The following is a 21,587-nucleotide window of genomic DNA, read 5'->3' as shown; positions in this document are numbered from 1 at the left end:
ATAGGTTTCCCGGGAGCCTTGTCTTGACGGTAACACAAACAGCTAGCTGCTACTCTGTCACTGGGGAGAAGGTGTGTAACCTGTATTGGAGCCGAGCAGATTAAATATCCTCATATATATCAGCACTGAGGAGAACTACTCCCTCGAAAATCATCCCATGGTAACGGCCAATACATAAAACACTCCAAGTCGCAGCTCTTCAAGGCTCACTTCAGAAGCTCCAAACCATCACAAGTCATTGACAAACATTTGGGGTTAATCTGATGATATCACAATAGGTGAGTAAAATAACCGCATACACATCTTTATATACGTTTATCCCGCTTGCAAATGCATGAGCAATTCTGCAGATCCTGACACACGCTATACTTACTGCCAGTCAGCTCCAGGAGGCTCTGGAGCTGCAGCTTCTCCATAACGTCAATCATTTATTATTTTTTATATTATTTTTATATGTGTTCTTTAGTGAGGCTGTTTGGGGCATCATAATGCTATCTTCATGCACAGATCACACATTTTCGTGAGCATGCTTTTTAAATATCATACAATTGTGTGTATATGATAATCAATGAAATGTGTCATTTCTCATTACTGCTTTCATTGAGGAAGTTGAACTCCATTAAAATCATGCTAGATTCCTATTATTTACAGGATCTGGATGAGGAAGAGGTACGGATTCTCTTTGTAATGAGTGTTTGTGCTTTGTATGGGACTGCTTTATTATTTACTGTATGAGTAGTAAATGTGGACTCTTCACTGCTGCTTTTAATAGAATGCTATGTTAAGCTACATATAGCCATAAATTTAAAACATATAAACTAAGCCTAATGCTGGATTTATATCTCAGAATCCCCTTGGTATAACTAATAAAATACTTTGGAATGTCACCTTGCTAAAAATACATACTTTTGTTTATAGGGGCGCAACTCCCAGAATACCACATTTAAAAAAAATCTTGTTTACAAACAGCGATGCGCATCATGCATATTTATCCCTATAAGTGCCAAAAGAAATTAAAATATCAGGCATATGTGGTGTTTTCAAAATCAGGACAAATACTAACCACACTTTTTTTGCATTTGCACTGCATATATATATATATATATATATATATATATATATATATATATATATATATATATATATATTATAGGTGAACTTATTTCCTTTTTTCCCAAATTTTCCCCACATTTTTATATATTTTTCATACTAAATTATACTTTATATATAATTATTAATTCAAATGAAGCCTATGTGTGCTGAAAAAAACAATATATAATGTGTGGGGGTGCACTAAATGAGTTAGTAGGAAATCAGAGTCGAATAAAGTCAAGCAAAAGCACAAAAAATGCTCTGGTCATTTAGTGCAAACATGGAAAAAAAACAAACCCAAAAAAGGGAAAACGTTCATGAAAGGATTAAAGAAAAAATATGATAGAGCAGTCCTGGAAAGACTGTTTGTAGCAATAATTAGGGGGTAACAAAGTAACTGAGTTTCAGATTGCCTGTGGCATCAAGAATCCTCAAGCTGAATCCAAGTTTTATAATCAAATGTTTTTCACTCTCGTTATGGTTCATACCTGTCAAAAAAGGTATTCATTACTAAAAGTATTAATTATTGACAGTTACTTTAAATATAAATTCAGTTGGTATGACTTAAAACCCCGCCCACAATGACATCTATCACAGCTAGCCTAGTGCTACATCATCAGCTTTGTGATGTCATCAGAAGCTAGTGTGTTTACCAGCTGACATAGGTAGACCAGTGATTTGCTCTGAGGAGCAGGCGATTGTGAAGATGTGGAATACAGAGTTTGACACCCCGCTGTTCTCTCTCTTTGCGTTTGTATGCGTTTGCATTACCATTATATATTGCATTATATCCATCTTTGCACCAGAAAAAGAAGATGAAGCTCATAGTGACATCTTTTCTCTGGCCATCAAGAATTATGTTTCTAATATTCATAATTCATTGCTGCAAATGGAAAATGACCACAGGGCTGCCCTGTCCCATCTGCAAAAAAGAATATCGGCTCTGGAACACAGAATGACATCTGGAGGTGACACTAATGAACATCAGGATTCCAGAAGCGCACCTACCAAACATGTTTTTCCTCAGGAAGATGAGATCAAGAAACTCAAGGCAGTGATTTTGGATCAGAACAAGGAGAAGGAGGTATTAGAACATTCCCTGGAGGAGATGAGAGAAAGACTGTTCCACCTGGAGGAAAACATGGATTCTAAAGATAACATCATACAAACCCTGACAGAAAAACTTCACCGGACGGAAGAAGCTTCTTCAGGGCTGCGTAAGATGGTGAGCAGTCTTAATTTTGAGCTCTCCAACACTGCAAAGGATGCAGACTTTTTGGGTGAAGCCAACACTCAACTAAATGGCCAGTTACTTCGCTGCAGACAGGAGATTCAGGATCTCACTGTCAAGCTGGAAGATTATGAGGATGCCTTTAAAACCATGGAGGTTGAACGTGAAACATTAATTGTTTGTGATGGACAAGTCATGGGGGGAGCTACTCCAAAAATGGAAACTTCTAAAATGAAAGTCATTGTGACCGAAATAAGACACACAAAGTGAAAGACCAATGGAGTGCACTGTGAACCTCTGACTGATGAAGTGGTTGATCTTGGGCATCAGTTTATCATATAGAAAGACCTCACCCACAACAAGACATTGCAGTCTCAACACCTAATCTGCAAACATCAGCTTTTTGATGGACTGTCTTTAATCATTGTAAATAAAGCTTAGAAATAGAGCATTTTGTATTTGTAGTTATTTATATTTTACAATAAGCAAGCGTTTTTATTTATTGCTCTATAAAGTGTAAGAGTCTCTATATTTGTTTACAGCCTCTCCACATTTATTGGATTAATTACTACACTATAATATTTGTCTTGTCACTATAGTCACTATATCTTCTCCAATGTACCCACACTAGTAAATTTACAGTAAAATTCTGCAGTAAAATAAACTATTAATTAGACTTGTGTATTCGTATTTGACGAACATGAAAACGAGCAAGAAGGGTGCGTTTTCATTGTTCAGCCCGAATACCGAAGAAACGAAGATGGCGGCGGCAAAACTTATACAAGGACGAAGACACACAACCCGAAGAATCTTCGTGTTCGTCTTTGTTTACTAATCTCCCTGTGTACACGAATATTCCCCAAACCGAACGCAGGAACAAGCAAATATATTCGTGGAATTGGACAATTTTGTTCCCCAAGTTAAAATGTTGTCAGCACACTTACATATATTTAATGCTTGTCCCTTTCACATGCTGATTGATTAGAGTGAAACAAGTAAGGAAAAACTCCCACAGGTTGTTGGACCCGTCAATCACAGCCATGACCATCAACGAGACCACCTCTAGTTTTTTTGGCTACATCTACGTATTAATCATTTATATGTACCCTCCTACACACAGTCCCTCCCACTTTACCTCATCCACCAGTACCAATACGTCTTGTAATAGACCCAAAACGTCTTGAAATGAAGGCGGCTACGCATTGCAACAAATGGACAAATCCTGACCGACTTTTGCCACCTTCGCAATTTTTTTCATCAGTTTTGTCAGAGATCGCCTTTCTTATCGGAGATTCAGACGAATGAATGAAACAGGCAATTTTCAATGCACAAGTGTAATAATTAGGAGGGGTGCCCACTAGGGTGACCACATGTCCCAGATTGCTCTGTTTGTGTTACTGTGTTTGTGTGACTGTGTGTGTAATGTCTGGTAATAATCCTCTGAATCTGATCATGCCTGGTTAGAGGGGTTAACATGCTATATCTACTCATGTCTGTAATGATTGTATGTATATTATTAAATCTGAAATCAACATGGTTCCCAAGCCTTCTTAATAATTAATATATATAGTATATGTAAATCAGTGTGTATGTGAGATATATATACATATATAATATAAAATGTATTTTATGTGTATGTGATGGTGTGCATATGTGAATCAGTGTATGATTCAGTGTGTCCCTGAATGGCAGAAAAAAAAATGTGGTCACCCTAGTGCCCACGTGGTTTTGGTCATATAGTGTATATGTACTGCAGAGATCACCGCTCCTAGATATAATAAGCTACAATACCTTGTACAGAGTTGCTATTGTTCTATGCATGATGTAAAAATACAGGGGTGGGAATGGGTCATAATTAAGTAAGGTATGGAGTAATATAGTCGTTTTTGGTCCCCTGAAAGTCAAATTACTTTTCCTTGAACACTTTTTTTCTTTTTCTGCTTCTTCTAGAAGGCCATGCATGAATTTAACAAGGATTGGAAACTTTCTGGGATACAAAGACTATTTTACAATAGTTTAGTGAAGCAGGTAGGAGGTTTCGGCTCAGAAGTTGGGAAATTCATATGGCCCACGGGTGTGACAAACACCTTGGAAGGTGATCTTGCCATTAAAGATACTGGCAATCAACAAATTCAGATTTTCTCTCTAGATGGATACCATAAGCAAACATTTTCTTATGGCTCAGAATCTACGAAGCACCTTGGAGATGTGGCATGCACTCAAGAAGGACTTTTTTTAGTGTCTGATGGTTCTAAAGGTATAAAAGTGTTCTCTAAGGAAGGGGAAATGATCCACCTACTCAAGTCATCAAAGGCAGACTGGAAACATTCCTATGGACTTTCTGTGTTGAAATCTAATCGTATTGCAGTAACTGATTGGACAGATGGTGGCAAAATACACATTGTTGGTGTAGATTGGAGGATGAATGCCGTCCTCAAGACTAACGTTATAGATGGACTCCAAAGACCTGAGCATGTTGCTGTGACTGAGGTATTTGCCAGTGAATAACATAACAATGTACATTACTGACTGATCCACATTGGGAGATACATACTTGCCAAATTAATTTTTGTGTTTGTTAAACGTGCACACAAACCCACCTATGTAGGTATGGGTCAACTGGAATTCACATAAAAACTCAGCATTAAATTACAGGCATAAATCACAGGTTGCACAACCCAAAGCCAGCCCTGGGTCCACACTGTCCACATAAAACCTGAGAAGCACCAAGATAACACACATAGGACTCAAACACTCCTGGATGAGTCAACTTTATCCCCAAACAGGTTGTCTTATGCCATCACCCTGCTTGTGCCATCTTTGCCTTTCCACAAATCAATTATACATCTATGACAGTCACTCACTAATTCACACTTTCATCCCCTCCCCCTCTCACTATCTACCCCCTTTCTCATGTTCTACTCCCTCTCCCTGCCTTCTCACTTTCTACCCCCTCTCCCTCCCTTCTCACTATCTACCCCCTCTCCTCACCTTCTCATTATCTACCCCCTCTCCTCACCTTCTCATTATCTACCCTCTCCCCCCTTTGTAGTTCATTTACCTTCCAGAAGTCCTGCGGTGGGAGCGCAAGGCCTCTGTCTCCCTGCTCTGCGACCAAGCTAGAGTCCTTGTGAAGGAGACTAAGGGGGCGCCGAGCGGTTGCTGAAAACTTGAGCGACCGCTCGGCGCCCCTCTCTCTTCTACGGGTAACGAAAAATGAATTCCGGGACAATGCATCCGGGACATGTGGTCACCCTACTCTGGGCATGTGTTCTAGGACTGCCATTAAATGGTGGTCATCTGAAGTAAAAAAAAAGGAGGATGGATAGGTTGATTTTAGTCGATAATTGATAAGGAGTTGAACTTAGGGTGTCTATACCTAGGCCATTGAGGTAGAACAATGAGGAGGTGTACAGGTATAATGCTTTGTGCATTAACACAAACTTATTAGACTGAGCCTTTCTGTTTAGTTTAAATGTGCCTTTAGATCAGTTCTAGGTGCAGGCTGTGAAAGACACATATGGAATAGGAAAATAGGTAGAAAGTGAAGATTTGTACAAGAAGAAGATGACTGGTGGTTATGTTTAAGGATTGTGAGCTTTGTTAAAGCTTACAATTAGGCAATCAAGGTGAAAGCAAATCGATCGAGAATAGGAATGGGGAATAAAGATAAACCTGCAAGTGACATTTTATTGAGACTGTAGAGGGCACAGAGGAAAAACTAGGACATTTAAGGCCGGTATATGGTAATCACCATTAACAATGAAGAATGGATGATTTTAGAATTTTGGCTGTTCTTGTGTCTGTGTAGCAGCATGTGAGTTAAGATCTAGACGTCACAGTATGATCATGATCCAGGAGAGAAGAGAGGGTAAGGCTAGGTTTCCACTTGGTTTTTTTTAGCTAAAAACGCCCATAATAACGCCAATAGCGCCACCTGGCGTTTTTTTAGTGAAAAAACGCAGAAGCCAGATGTTAGCTGTTCTTCAATAGGAAATCGCACAATGCCATATCCACTTGGCGTTTTTCTGTTTGGCGTTTTTTCAGTCCTCTTTGGCGTTTTTCTGCTTTTTTGGGCTCTGTGGCAGTTTTTCAAAATCGCAGCATGTTGACACTCTGGCGTTTTTTGCAAGGAAATCTTGGCGTTTTTCTCCAATAGAAGTCTATGGGAGAGAAAAAACGCCATGAAAAAGCCATGTGGGTTTATTGCCTTGGCGTTTTTTATGGCGTTTTTTCCACAGTTACAATGCAGAGGATGGACCCAGTATCTGTGTGTCCTACGAGAAATAGGCTGGAAACAAACAGTTTCACACAAAACAAAGTTCATATTGAATTCTACACCATTTGGAACAAACATGCCATTACAAACAAACATACGCGACGCATCAACTGGATCCTGCGTGCCAAAAGCAACAGCAAACAATTTGCACCATCATTTGGGGCCAATCTTCCTAGAGGAGCAGACATTCGGAATAAAGCAGGCCTTGCAAACCACAGAAAAGTGACAAAAGGGTCCGCCGGGGCGTTTAAGTAGAACTCTACCAAGTAAATGACATCAGGGGGCAGATACTTGCCATTTATCCTAATCCCTTTTAGCTGGGTGAAACTTCTAACTTGTAAAGGCTGGAAAAACTGCCTAAGGTCAAAAAAAGCAATTTCCACAGAAACGCTAAAACGCCAGAAAAAACTCCAGAAAAAAACGCCAAAACGCAGGAAAATGCAGTGGCAGTTTTCTTGGCGTTTTTCATCAAGAAAAAAAACGCAGGACAAAAACCCAAGTGGAAACCTAGCCTAAAGGTAACACAGCATGTGAAACAGTAGAAGCTGCTTGGTATTTTGTAGGGACATCCCGACGATTATTATGCTTGCACTTCTAATGGGGTCTAATATAGGCTGACTACTACTAAATTAACAATTAACAGCCTTTGAAATAGCTTCACCTGACTCAGAGATTAGGCAATGGTTAATTGCACAAACCTTACTGCTGTTTTACTGGCAGGCATTACCACACATCATACAATTAATTTTCATAGCTTAATGACTACATACTTTTATGGAAATCACATCTCTCGGAAATAGAGGTAGTGGGGTATTTATCAGAAGTTATTTTGTTACTTGAGATTACTGTAAATAAATATGAATATTCTGCCACCTACTGGGGGAACAATTATTTTGCACATGTCACTGGAATTAAACACAACAAAATACAGGACAGACTCATATAATATAAAATCCAAAATTAAATGGACTTAAAATTGCTAGAAAAATATTGTTATTTATTATATTTTATTTATATAGTGCCAACAATTTATGCAGCGCTTAATACAATACATAAATTCAAGGGGTATGACAAGACGAGAATTGACTAAGACAAACCGATACATTAGGTGGAGAGAGCCCTGCTCGCAAGCTTACAATCTTGAGGAAATGGGGTGACAAACATAAGGCACAGAGAAAGGGTGAGAGGTGTGGGGTTGTAACAGTGACAGTTCTAGCACCTAAAATGGTTCTTCTCTGAAGAAGTGATTCCAGAGATATGGGGCAGCCCGAGTGAAATCTTGTAGATGGGAAAATGAAGAGGTGATGCATGAGAGTATCATTCAATTATTTTAAAGGGAAACTCCCAACAAAGATTGTATAACTGGTATCAGATAGAAATATGGTTTCTTTTTTTAAACAGTTCCAGTGTACAGTTTTTCGATATCTATATTAGTTATATATGTATCCTGGCTCAGTACCATCCTGCCTTTTGGTAAATAATAGAATGGTTCAGTCTTAATTACACATGCTGACCAATGAAACTGTACGGAGGAACAGATTTCAATGTAAAACAGGACTTCATTAGCATTGCCATAAATAAATCACCCTCATGTGGTGTTTGAGCAGGAAACCCCATCAAATAACTCGACTTACAACAAATGCAGATAAAGTAAAGTTATTTGGAGCAAAATAAAATAAAACCAAAATTTTAGTCAGGGCTACAAAAATCTCCTATAATCCAAAAACACTATGCATGAACTTTATACTACAGTTTGGTGGCTAGTCCAAGTTGGGTGCAGTAATTATAAATGTGGATGTTTAGTGATTCCAGGATTGAGAGAATTGATTTACAATGCCGTAAAACAAATTTCTTTTGCAGAATGAAGATTTGCTGGTCACAGAGGGGCAGCTGTTTGGACGAAATGCAGGCTGCTGTGTTAAGATTATTGACAGTGAACGAGCACTTAAGAAGACCATAGGTCCTACGTATGGGGACCACTACAGCTTTATGAACCCATCAGGAATCTGCGTGGATACAAGTGGCAATTTTTTTGTAGCAGACAAAGGGAAGAACAACGTCACCCTCTTTAGTCGGGACTCATCCTTATCAGCGCAGGTAGTGACCCAAGACTTGGAGGGACCTAGTGGGATCACTGTAACAAAGAATGGACTTCTTGTTGTGACTGACTGTTATCACCACTGTGTAAAAATGTATAAATACAGACAGGAATTCATGTATTAAAATTATACAAAGAACATACGGTTCTCCACAGCAGAAAGGATCTAACATATTTTATAAAATGCTAAATCATTTGATGACATTGTAACATGCCTTTATAACACTCCCCCAATGGCAGGTTCACTTTAAAATATAAAGGATACATATCCAGTATTAGACCTTCAGCTATGAATATATTTTTATAACAAGTAGAAGTATTGGCGTCCAGAGATAACTGGGCCTGCAGAGGCACAATTTCCTTGTTCCACACATAGTTCATCATGGAAGATGTCCAAGCTTGTACTTTGCTCCCATTGAATTATAATTAGTGTAAAATCATGGATGAGGATGTGGAGTTATATGTATGCTTACTTGGTGGAATTGGTTTAATTGCGGGTAGTTTTAAATCTATAATTAAAAATATATTAAGCTAGTTAATATTAAGTGATCAGTTAAATAGTCATGGTTAGGAGCCCAGAATGTTACGCTGAGATGACATAAAAAAATAATAATGGCAGGAATCTTATATAAACCATCAAGATTAATTAATAATCATAACTCCCAAATGCCTATTTTTAGAAAGGACAGAATATGTGTGCATGATAATATTGTGGTTCTACAGCCCTAAAGGTCAAAATGTGTATATAAACTGCAATGTGTTTGTAACAAATTGTGTGAATAAAATATATGATATATGTATCTTTTTCTAAATGTCTTGCTTAATGACAAGTACAGGTAATATTTTGTCACAAAAACAACATAAAAAGTCTCAATAAAGCCCTACCCATACCTGTTAAAACAAAAGTGTCCCTCTTTGGCCATTTCAAATGTTGGAATGTTGCAGGTGAGTCGACTCTTAAATATAAATATGGAAACATAGGCCAAGTGCTTCTTATCTGTTGTTACAATATATCAAGTCTGTCCATTTTTCCACAATAAAGACTCAGACCTTCATTAGTCCTTGATCTTGTCTTAGATGCACAATAGCTTTATGCCTACCCACAGATGTTTAAATTCACTACTGGGACGCTGTTCTATTTATCTACCACTCTCTCAGTAAGGTAATACAAATGCCATATACAGGATCAGCTAAGCCTTTGTGGTGGAGAAGATCGCTGGCGTTTCAACTGAAGATAACTCATTTTTGTCCCACATAATCACACTTCACTGACAAGATTTCCTCAGTTTTCCTCCATTCGAGCGTCTATCACGACCAACCAGTTACACACCAGAACCATTACAGCAGATAACCAGATTCACACAGTTAATGGTCTACCTTTACATATGTGGTTATAGAGGAAGTTAAAAGACCCATGCAAAGGTTGCACCCCATTTTGTTTTATAAATATTCAGAAAATACAGAGAGTTGACAGCTATGCTTTTTTATAGCATGGTGCCACTTTTGGGTTGCATGATACAGACTACCCGCCCCTTAATTTCACTTCCAGTGGTTTGCCCTAAGGGGGAGGAGGCTGCCCCGGCAGGTAGGATATTTAGTCTGTGCAGCAGCCGACACTGAGCCCTGCGACAGTCACTCACTGATCTGGGTGATCACTGCTATAAACCAAGGTAGCAGCTGACCTGCGCAAAGGGTTAACCGATCTCAACATGATGGCCACTTTAAGGTGCCTTTTTCCAAGGGGCAGGCTGTGTGTACCAGATGCTTCTACCAGGACAAAGCTGCCGGCATGCACACAGGTGAGATTCATGTAGCAAAAGACTTACATGTTCTGTATAGAGTTTTTGATCATTTTATCTTACAATCTAATACATTGACAGAGTCCGCCGTTGAGCTCTATAAGGATAGTAGATATTAACTATTTAGTAACCATCTCACCTGTGTCCTATATGTCATGTTGTTGTATAAGAATGGATACATTTGGTGCCACATTAACACTTTTTATGCTACTACACATATAATAGTATGAATAGTAGAATAATAATTTAAAGCCAGTTTATCAAAGGCTCACTTATTCCTTCTTTTATGTTCATAATATCCAACGATCATATACATACCAACGATGTATGTGCAGCTCTCTGCACACTATATGGATTATGTATGGCAAGACATTATGGCACAAAGTTGTAAAAGTGGAGCTACGGGTCCATTCCATTGGTTGCTATGGTATTTGGATCACATTGCACAAAAACTGCTTTTTAGACGTAGTATCCATGTCTAGAATGTCTGACTATGTATGCCCTGACTATTATAGAGGTAAATATTTATTCTTAAATGTCAATATCTTATTCCGTCTGCACCTAACTGTCTTTATGTATATGTACCTACGTTTGGAAGTTATGGTCCACTTGCATACACTGATCTGCTGTTGCCATAGAAACTGGAAAATATTCTTTAAAGTTTCTATGTTGTTTTTTATCTCATTAAACCTTAAGGGAAAAGACAAATGACAATGAAAAAATGTCTGGAGCACACCTTTAAAGCCATACTGACATCATTCCTTACTGTAGACAACAGGTATCATCATCATCTGTCGATGGAGACAATTCTGTGTTTAGTGTTCTTATAAATCTTAAATAAACACAGCTGCTAAATAAAGAATTGCTCTAATTTAGTCCAAGTTTGTCCAAGTGCTTTGGTGTTGTTGAGATGCTAATGACTTGTTTCCTTACCCCAAGGTCATCTGCACAAGTGCTGTACTACTTGTGCTCTTTTGTGACTGTTTTGCGACTGGCCACTACCAGGCAGACACGACTTTCTATGAATTTCGCACATATACCGTCAAACCATCGATGATGCCCGAGTTCATGAGGCTTGCTAATGAGAACATCTACAGTCGCACTAGGCACTCAGAGCTGATTGGCTACTTCACTATGGAGTTAGGAGGCCTTAATAAGGTGTTGCACATCTGGAAATATGGTATGCATAATTATAATGTGCCTGAGGATCTATCTACTTCGTTTATTTCTAAAGTAATGAGTCTTAAGATGATGATCATCTTTATATGTTGCCAACGTCTTTGGTGGATTTAAAAAAAAAAACACATTATTTTGTGGCAAATTCATCTAATTTGCCATTAGCTTGGTGGGTCACACTTTTTTAAATCTAGGAGCAATTCTATATTAGTTTTAAGATGGAACACTGCCACCTCCTTGAGTTAAAAAAAAGCACACGCTTTCAATAAACTTGCTTTGAGCATTAACCATAAAACTATCTAAATCCATGAAAACCACCTGGGCATTAATGCTCTGGTAAGAGGTAGATTTCTGTACAGTATAACTAAATGCAAATCCTGCACACTGTAAAGTGTTTTGTTTTCGGTTTTTCTTTGCTGAAGACAATTTTACAGAACGGGCAACAGTTCGGGAAAACATTTCTCAAGATGCTGATTTCATGAACTATACTGCTATAGCAGCGCCAATGGTAGACGAACAGTACAATGAAATTGCATACTTATTACCGTGGTGCAAACTACGTCAGCCTGAAAAACAAGGTGAGTGAGTAGTATTGTGACCTGCTGGGCTCACCCAAAAATATATGGACCTTTTGAAAATCCTAGGAACCCAAATTGGCAGGGTGTGTCATTCTGTGATCTCATCTTAGTTTCCCCCAAGCAGGTGTCAAAGTACTTTCAGTTTGAATTTCCTCATATGGGCTTGGTGATATAGTCATGACATAGTTTCCCCAACTGTTACATAACATTGTACATCAGATTTGCATCAGATTTGCATGGAAGCACAGTGGGAGCTGTATTTCCAAATAGAGCTGGATCATATTCAAGGCATCCTAGGCACTGGTGTAGGGCCTGGAGTGCTTAGGGTAGACAACAATTTATATAATGCATATATTGATTGATTTCTTGGGAGTTGGTCGATCTGCCGAGGAGGTTCTGTGTGTGTGTGAGTGATCTACCACCAGTTCAGGCCCCTTATATTGTGTAAATCTGACCTTCTGAACCAAATTCCCTTTGAAGTCATTTGCAACACAACTGGGTAATACTTGGGAATGTAGCTATGAAATTGTGATTTCATAAGCACTGTTTGGAACCTTAGATAATTTCACTAGGAAATGAATAGTTGCCAAAAGGAACAGGCTAAGTTGGTTGAATTCCAGATCAACCCTAAATATTTCTGCTGGCCCACATCAGTCTACCGATATATGTAAAGATGTCTCTATATTTAGGTCCTCTGCAACATACACTTTTAATTTACTATCATAATAATTATATGAAAAACCTTTTTTCCTTTTTTTTGATAGGGGTTTATGAATTGGTGACCTTTCAGCTGAAGCCTGGAGGACTGGCCATTTGGGGGGATGCATTCAGAGCCGCCATCTCTGCTTATGTAAATACCAGCTACAATGAACTTGTTGGTGTCTTCAACACGGAGTATGGATCACTAAACCAAGGTAGTAACCTCTGCTACATTTTTTTGTAAAATGAACTCTATGGAGATGCAAATATGTGAATTTGTCTTGCAAAAAAAAGGGAGGGAGAGGGGGTAGATAGTGAGAAAGGGGGAGGGGTAGATAGTAAGCAAGGGGGAGAGGGGGTAGATAGAAAGAGGGTAGTACGGATATTGAAATAAAGATGAATTGCGTGAATGAGTGAGAGAATTAATGAATTAATGTGTGGATGAGTTGTGAGAATGAGGGAGAGTATGAATTAATGTATGGATGAATTGTGTGAATGAGTGAGAGAATGAATGAATTAATGTGTGGATGAATTGTCTGAATGAGTGAGAGTATGAATTAATGTGTGGAAGAGAATTAATGACTTTGTGAGAATGCATTAATGAATATGTGTAAATTATTTGTGTAAATGAGTAAGAGAATACATGATTGTGTGAATGAATTATGTGAATGAAAACATCATAGATGTATAAATTATTTGTGGGAAGACAAAGGTAGCACAAGCAGGGTGTTTGAGCCCTGGGGACCAAGATGGCACAGGCAGGGTGTTTATGGGACAAAGTTGACTCATGCTGGGCTGTTTACGGACAAAGATGGCAAGTCCTATGTGTGTTATCTGGGTGCTGATTAGGTTCTATGTGGCCAGTGTGGACGCCAGGGATGACTTTGAGGTGTGCAACCTGTGATTGATGCCTGTAATTTAGGGTTTTATCTATACCTTTAATGCTGAATTTGTAGGTGATTTCCAATTGATCTATACCTGCAAAGTTGGGTTTATGTGTTATTCTGTTGATTCATATCTGCTATGCTATGTTTCCTTACATTATTTATGTATACCTGCAAATACAGGTATTCAGTTGATCAATACCTGCTATGCTATTTCCATGTATTTATTTGATCTATACCCTCAGTGCTGAGTTTACATGTAATTTCCAGTTGATCTATACCTGCAATGTTGGGCTTGTGTGTTCTGTTTATCTATACCTGCAATGCTATTATTATTATTTATTATTATTTATTGTTTTATATAGCGCCATCAAGTTCCGTAGTGCTGAATGCTATGTTTCCATACATTATTAATGTACACCTGCAAATACAGGATTTGTGTTTCTGATTATATTACTTCAGTGCCGAGTTCACATGTGAGTTTCAATTGATCTATACATGCAAAGCTGGGTTTGTGTGCTAATGTGTAGATCTCTACCTGCTATGCTATCATACATTATTTATGTATACCTGCAAATATAAGGTTTGTATCGCTTATTCAGTTGATCTATACATCCAAGTGCTGTTTTATGTGTTCTTTATTTGATCTATACCTATTTTTTGGTGCGGGAGTGGAGGGAGTGATTGCATGCTAGGGAGCGTGAGGCTGGGCCCAAGGAAATGCTTACGTAGGGTCCAATCTTTTCAATATAAAATGTATTGGCAGCAGGGTCTAATATTAAATAAACTGCCAGTTCAGCTGTTACTTTAAAATCATATTTCAATCATAGTCTTTACTTCACAAAAAGTACATATTATGTAGTTAAAAATGCATGTCTAAAGCGCATATATATATATATATATATATATATATATATATATATACATATATACACACACATATACACACACCTGTGTGTGATCTCATGCGCTTCATAGTGTGTCCCTGATTGGCAGAAATAAAATGCGGTCACCCTAGTATGAATACATTAGGAAAGGATGCCTCTGACCCATATAGCTTACAGTCTAAGCGTGATTACAGTCTAAGTGTTAGAATGCTTATTACAGGGTACACATATTCAATGTTTTAATGTTTGTTTTTACAAGTCCATGTTTTATGGTGGTACGAGAATGAAGACAGTCGCGCCGCTGGAAGACGTCTATCTTATGAAGATGCAAGGGTGGCTGCAGCGGGTGAGTTAATGCCAGTTGCTTATATATGTTTTTGGTTCTTGTCACATGGACAAATGTTTATGCACGTTGCAATAAAAGGGTGTACCTTCATTATGTTTCATAAGGATTTTACTGTTTCCATCCTCAATGAACTTTACACAGTTGCACTGGATAAGTGTATTTTATGGAATCTGGTGGTCTTCTGTGAGATTATGCCAGGTAACTCAGATGGCAGTATTCATTAGAAAGGCAGTAATTTGGGGTTAAATATATCTGCCAACACCCTTCTAATGGAGGAAAAGTTAAAAATCCTGGTTTACTATACGTATTCCAGATTATGTGAACTAAAGAGGGATTGGGATACAAGGATTGTCTGTTTAAGCCATGAGAGAGAGTGAAATCAGAACTGGAATCTCTGTAAACCAGACTAGGTAGTTGCAGGAGAATAAAGGGGGCATGGTGTAAAAGACAGGTGCACCTATTGTGCCACTACCGGATTCATTTTATAACAGTCTATTCCCATTTGTTACTATACTCCACACAGTTTTAATCTTTGTTCAGTCTGCAAAGCTTTTAATTTTGTTTTTGATACCTCTTTTAATGTGTTTGGTGGAACGAGTAGGTTTTCATTTTTAGAAGTGTCTGAGGTATTTATTGGACTCTTAGTGGTACTGCAATTTTTTGCGCTAGGTGGTCTTTCAGAAAGCAGCAGGGGATCTGCGATCTCACGTGACTTTTCTCTCACCTTGTTCCTGACTACTAGCAAAGGGTAGCCACTCAGACCCAGGGAAGAGCAAAGTATCCTCCAGTATGAGTGAAAAGGCTTGTAGAAGCAATTGGTCTATATGGGGTATTTACTGAAATACATGTCATAAATCCTGTTGGGATCTACCTCCACTCGTGTCTTGAATGGAACCACTCAATATGGCTGTGAAAAGAGATTTGTGTACACATCCGGTGTTCCTCCTAGTCCATCTGCTCCCCAAGTCTCTGACTCCATTGGCATATAACAGCTGTGGCGAGTATAAAAATATAGGAATGCTCTGCATTCACCCCTCAACCCCACCTAGTTTAGCAGCTAAATTCACAGATTGTGCAATTTACCTGGAAAGCTAGACTATTAATATAAATGCAGAACTTGTTCAATCTGGTTCTTAAATAACAGGTAAGATTAAAAGACAGAGTTTTACATGTGCAGCAACTCAGGTATTGTTTTTTGTATATTTGTTGACTAAATTTCCTAATTTCCTTCATTTCAGTGAAAGAAAGCGTGAGATTCCTGGTGTCCCAGAAGAATGTGCTCCTACAGCCCACGGCATTCTCCCCCCTCAAATAACACCAGGGCAGTCTCTCTCTGGATACCAGCACCATATGTTGGGACTCCTAAAGCCTGACTATTAAATTGAATAATATATATATTAATATTCTGTAATTTTTTTCAATGTAAACTTTTTTCTGTCATCCAACGATCGTTATTTATTAAGATACAGTGCCTTTAAGACTGCGCTTCTCTATTAAGTAAATATACACGGCTGAGTATGCAGCCACTGCATTGTTGTTATAGTAGTACGTATCCGCAACAATAGTATGAAGTGTTAACCTCTCCCGCAAACTCCCTCTTCAGTGAATGGATCCCAAAGATCAACACCTTCTTTAAAGATCCAACCAAACAATGCCTGACGCTCATATAATTACTCTTGACAACTCCTGTGTGATTTCTTGTTGGGTTAAAAACTACACATAATTGTAGTAGTAACAAATTTGGATTACCGCACAGATGCAGTAGCTTATTATTATGTTTTATTTATAAATCAACAATTTTGTATTGTAAGAAGCGACTGGTAAATTGTTGGTGTTATATAAATAATAATAATAATTAACAGAAGGGGTGTAGAGAGAGAGAGTGCCGTGGATTAAGGTAGGAGTTGTAGCAGTGGCTTCACAAAGGGGAGATGCAGAGTGTCATGTAAAGAAGTTAAGCCTAGGCGCAGCATTTTGTATAAATTGCAGAGGAGTGAGTTGAGGTATGTCCACCAAAAGGGTGTTGGAATAATTGAGACGGGAGATAATAAGTTTGGTGGCTTCTCGGGTGAGGAAAAAGCACGTATGAGATTACCGAGAGTACGGGTAGAGATAAAAGGAGGGAAAATAATTACTTCAGTTTTCGAGAGATAAGATTTCAGGTAGCGTGGGGACATTCAAGCAGATATTGCAGTCAAGCAGTTGGTAATGCGGGACATGAGAGAAGGAGAGAGATCAGGGAAAGACAGATTTGAGTGTATATCAGTAAAAAAAAACAGACTGACCTTTGAGGGATGCTATCATAAAGTAGAAGATCACAAGCCTGAGAAAGTAAAATAGAATTATAAGAAAGATATGACAAGATACAAGAGAGAGCTGTTTCTCATATACCCATAGAAGAAAGCGAGTCAACAAGGTAGCGGTTCAACAGTATAAAAAGCCGTAAAGAGATCCAGGAGTTTTAGCAGGGAGAAGGGACCTTTGACAGTGAACAAGTCATTGGATTCTTTTGTTAGAGGCGTCACTTTCAGTAGAGTGAAGGGGTGGGAAACCAAACTGAACAATACTGAAGAGGAAATTAGAGGAGAGGATGTTAGGAGGTAAGCGATTGAACACAATCCACTCAAGCAACTTAGAGGCTAAAGGGAGGAGAGAAGATAGTAGTCAGAGAAGTGGGGTAAAGGGTACAAGTCAGCTATGTTGGTGCCCTCTCCTGGTACATGGCTTGATGTGTAATTTGATCAATCAGTTGAGTCTATTAAGTAAAACAGCACAGAGGTGGGGCCTTAGAGCAGAATTATGGAAAGATGGAGGCATGTGTTCCAGGCTTCATGAGAGCTGTATGAGAGTGTTACATGTACTTTTAGAGTGGATGAGGGCAGAGAGAGGGCAGAGAGTAGCATCATACTATGTGATTTTTATGTTTCTTCATTAGCAACAGAGATTAATTCATGCAAATAAAATTACATTTGTTGTTATCTGAGTGTTCGTTTTCCCCTAGAAAACTGCGTGCTACCTTTACTTTATAGGGCTACTACTGAAGACGGGAAGGCCATTATTAGGCTTTGTATTTAATATTTCACTATTGACTTCCACAAGCCGTGCCATGGATACTACTTTAGTTCCTCTGTTTTAAAGGTGCTGCTCCACCTACTCTGGTGAAGAATAGGGCACGGCCCTAGGGGAAGATGCCCTTGGTCATGCTAAGGGCTGCTTCCTACATGAATACTCAACTAACCAGAGTTTTCATTAAACACAGTTTAAAACAATCATGGTTAGGATCCAACCCAATCTAAAACTGATACATTTTAAAATTAGCATCATTAATAATGTCTCTTTAATTACAAAAGTTATTGGCTCTTAGCTTAGAATGTAGTTTAAAATATCCTCACGCCAACACTTGATGTTGTGAACTCAAAAATCAGTGTATAATGCAATGTAATTTATGCTATAAAATGTTTCTTTGGTCAGGGCATTTCATAAAACCATGATAAAGTGTCATGTAGATGTATTATTTGGGTTAGAATAATAGATCCACTATATGGACTGAAGTATTGGGACACCTGACCATTACACTAACAAGGACTTTTATCACATTTCATTCAAAATAGACATTCATTTGTAGTTGGTCCCCCTTTGCAGCTATGAGTTTCCACTATACTGGGAAGACTTTCCAAAATATTTTGGAGTGTTTCTGTTGGAATTTTAGCCCATTCATCCAGCAGAACATTTGTGAGGTCAGGGACTGATGTTGAATGGCCCACACAGAGCCCTGACTGTCCAAGTTCTTCCACTCCAAACTCATCCAACCATGTCTTGCTTAGTGCACTGGGGCACAGTCATCCTGGAATAAACAAGGGCCTTCCCCAAACGGTTCCCACAAAGTTGAAAGCGTAGCATTGTCTAAAATCTCTTGGTCTGTCTCCTTCACCATACCCAAACATTTTGGACGCTTTGTGTGAGCAGTTAGGGCAAGGGCCTTATCTATCCCTGCATGACATGTCAGGCACTGGCCCACTGGGCATTTGATCAGACTCATCTCCTGCAATGCAAAAAGGGGCATGGAAAGAGAGAAACGCATAGAGAGAATTCTAATGAATCAACCTATGTATTTGAATGCAAAACACATGAACTGCAACCTTCTCTGGAGTGGCACCCTTGGATAAAAAGATGTAGGCATGTGCCTTGCATGCCTTATTTCAAACATGACCATGTAAATTTGGCCAACTCAAAAGCCAACACACCAAGAATTTAAAGAGCCACATCAACCATCACATACATATGACAGTTCCTAACTCCCTTTCCGTTTCTGCAGGCATTTGGCAGAATCCTCCCATATGTATTTCCACCTCCCCTATTTAATTTCCACGCGAGTGATGTGTCAACCAAGTCTAGCACTGACTTGGAGAACCCCTGTGTGCATGGATGGAAAGTGCCACCATTGCTTTCAACGTATTGGCTAAAATAGTCACACCACATAGGAGGGCAGCGGCAGGGCTGCTGTTGTTAAACTGACCTGTGTAACTAAAGTCATCCTACTCCTTCTGGGAGCCTTACTGAGTTATCAGTAGATAGCAGTCACAGAAAATGTCTAAAGCATTAGCCCTCTGGGCCCAGCACCTGTAACCAGATCATTTCCAGCACTGGGACTGTATGTATCCACCAGTGCTGCTGGGGTAGAAGCGGTGACTACAATGCACTGCATTCCCACTAAACCACTAACCAATACCAATTTAAATAAATAGTAGCCCCTGGGCGCCATTTTCCTTTATAAATAATTCTAAAATACGGAAAGAGAGTCCCCACTTCCGTTTACAATGCCAGTTTATGCAATTCCATGGAACAGTCCGCGCTCCCCCTCACTTTCACTTTCAGTTGGTTTGCTCTGAGGGGGGGAGGTGGCTGCCCTGGCTGTAGTCGGTGGGGCAGAGGACGTTGACCTCTGTGACTGTCACTCGCTGATCTGGGACCGCAAACATTCTCACTTAGTAAATGATCGACCGTCTGCGTTAACGGTAAAGAGAGTGCACGGAAATCACTGCCATAAGCCAAGGTAGCAGCTGACCTGCGCAAAGGGCTAGCTGATCTCAACATGATGGCCACTTTAAGGTGCCTTTTTCCAAGGGGCAGGCTGTGTGTACCAGATGCTTTTACCCGGGCAAAGCTGCCGGCATGCACACAGGTGAGCTTCATGTAGCAAAAGACTCACGTGTTCTGTATACGATGTCACAATATTAACCAAAGAAGCTTGAATCATACGATCTGAAGGGTGATCAATTGTGTCTTAATGTTAATTGACAGAGTCCACTGCTATAAGGATAGCAGATATTAACTATTTAGTAACCATCTGTGTCCTATATATCATGGTGTCATAGAAGAATGTAGTGGCACATTAACACCTTTAGGGATGCATTTACACTGTCCTCACCTGTTACACAGTTACATACTTCATAAGGTTAAAAAAAGACCTAAGTCCATCAAGTTCAACCCTTCTACCTAACCTTCCTTCTCTTGATCCAAAAGAAGGCAAAAACCCCTAATTAAGCTACTAAGAATTCTGTCATCAGGGGGAAAAAAATCCTTCTTGACTCCAAGAAGCAATCGGATTTCTCCTTGGATCAAGGAGCTCTGAAATATTAATCTTACTCTATTTATAGCCCTATATGTTGTTTCTGTATGCCACCTTGTTATGTTATATACTAACGGTCTACCTTTTATACAGAGCTAGGGAATCTGATGGCGCTATATATATAAAACAAATAATAATATATGAAAGCATTTTTATTTCTTGTTATGATAAACGTGGGGCAATAGATCCGTTTCATTGGTTGCTGTGTGGTTTTCCCAGTATATAACTGTATTTATATGCCCTGGCATAAGTAGACAGATCTCATTCAGTGTGCACCTATATGACTTTATGTATAGATCCAGGTTTCATTATTTGGGCATCCCAAGTTATGGTCCACCTCAACCCAGTGTATTTAAGCGTCCTCCCGTCTATTTTCTAAAATAGAGTAGAGATACAAATAAACATAACTCACTTTCTATGTAAATTCATGTAGATGTTCTACCTTCTGAGGTCTTTAGCTAACTGTCATAAAATATAGAATGGATCCAATAAATTGTAGGTAAGTTGTGGTTTTTTTTCTACATATTTTAATAACTTTAACATTTGTAATTAAGTGCAGTGGTTTAAACAGAATTCATAGTACTGTTAAATACCCCCCCCAAATTCCCAGAATTATTATTATTATTATTATTATTTTATATGTGATCCTATTCATACCTTGCAGGGGATGCACAGTTGCTGCATGGACTGGTAGGTTGGTGCCATTGAAACTGGAAAAGCTTCTTAAAAGTGTCTTTGTTTTTTATATGATTTAAACCTCCAGGAAAGAAAAATTAAATGACAATAAAAAGAAGATGACAGACCAGCTAAGGTTTATTTGTATAAGCGAATAGAGCGTGTGATCAAACTTTTGTGCAACTGGGACAGCACCTTTAAAAAAAACGAGAAA

General features: G+C 38.8%; 2 protein-coding genes across 2 annotated transcripts; both read left to right on the top strand.

The window, feature by feature from the left end:
• Positions 1-627: 627 nt before the first annotated feature.
• Positions 628-8,825, top strand: LOC149284268 (E3 ubiquitin-protein ligase TRIM32-like). The gene is made up of 3 exons (XM_089496962.1): positions 628-684; positions 4,274-4,813; positions 8,463-8,825. Exons 1-3 carry the CDS (start codon positions 628-630, stop codon positions 8,823-8,825), a joined length of 960 nt encoding a protein of 319 aa, XP_089353088.1.
• Positions 8,826-9,636: 811 nt separating this feature from the next.
• LOC149284267 (protein NipSnap homolog 3A-like) lies at positions 9,637-16,384 on the top strand. Its single transcript, XM_089496961.1, has 6 exons — positions 9,637-9,645; positions 11,439-11,679; positions 12,098-12,253; positions 13,018-13,167; positions 14,983-15,069; positions 16,308-16,384. Exons 1-6 carry the CDS (start codon positions 9,637-9,639, stop codon positions 16,382-16,384), a joined length of 720 nt encoding a protein of 239 aa, XP_089353087.1.
• The last annotated feature ends 5,203 nt before the right edge of the window (positions 16,385-21,587 follow it).

Source organism: Sceloporus occidentalis, unplaced genomic scaffold, assembly GCF_023333645.1.
Source record: "Sceloporus occidentalis isolate IW3139 unplaced genomic scaffold, rSceOcc1.0.p SCAF_96, whole genome shotgun sequence".
Classification (NCBI taxonomy): Eukaryota; Metazoa; Chordata; class Lepidosauria; order Squamata; family Phrynosomatidae; genus Sceloporus; species Sceloporus occidentalis.
This window is presented reverse-complemented; position numbering and strand designations above follow the sequence as displayed.

Excerpts from the sequence above, each read along its gene's own strand:
- LOC149284268 (XM_089496962.1), top strand. The coding sequence starts at position 628 with ATGCTAGATTCCTATTATTTACAGGATCTGGATGAGGAAGAGGTACGG. Across the intron at positions 685-4,273 it reads AAGAGGTACGGATTCTCTTT|AAGGCCATGCATGAATTTAA; the intron begins GTAATGAGTGTT and ends TGCTTCTTCTAG. Across the intron at positions 4,814-8,462 it reads AGCATGTTGCTGTGACTGAG|AATGAAGATTTGCTGGTCAC; the intron begins GTATTTGCCAGT and ends TTTCTTTTGCAG.
- LOC149284267 (XM_089496961.1), top strand. Across the intron at positions 11,680-12,097 it reads GTTGCACATCTGGAAATATG|ACAATTTTACAGAACGGGCA; the intron begins GTATGCATAATT and ends TCTTTGCTGAAG. Across the intron at positions 12,254-13,017 it reads ACGTCAGCCTGAAAAACAAG|GGGTTTATGAATTGGTGACC; the intron begins GTGAGTGAGTAG and ends TTTTTTTGATAG.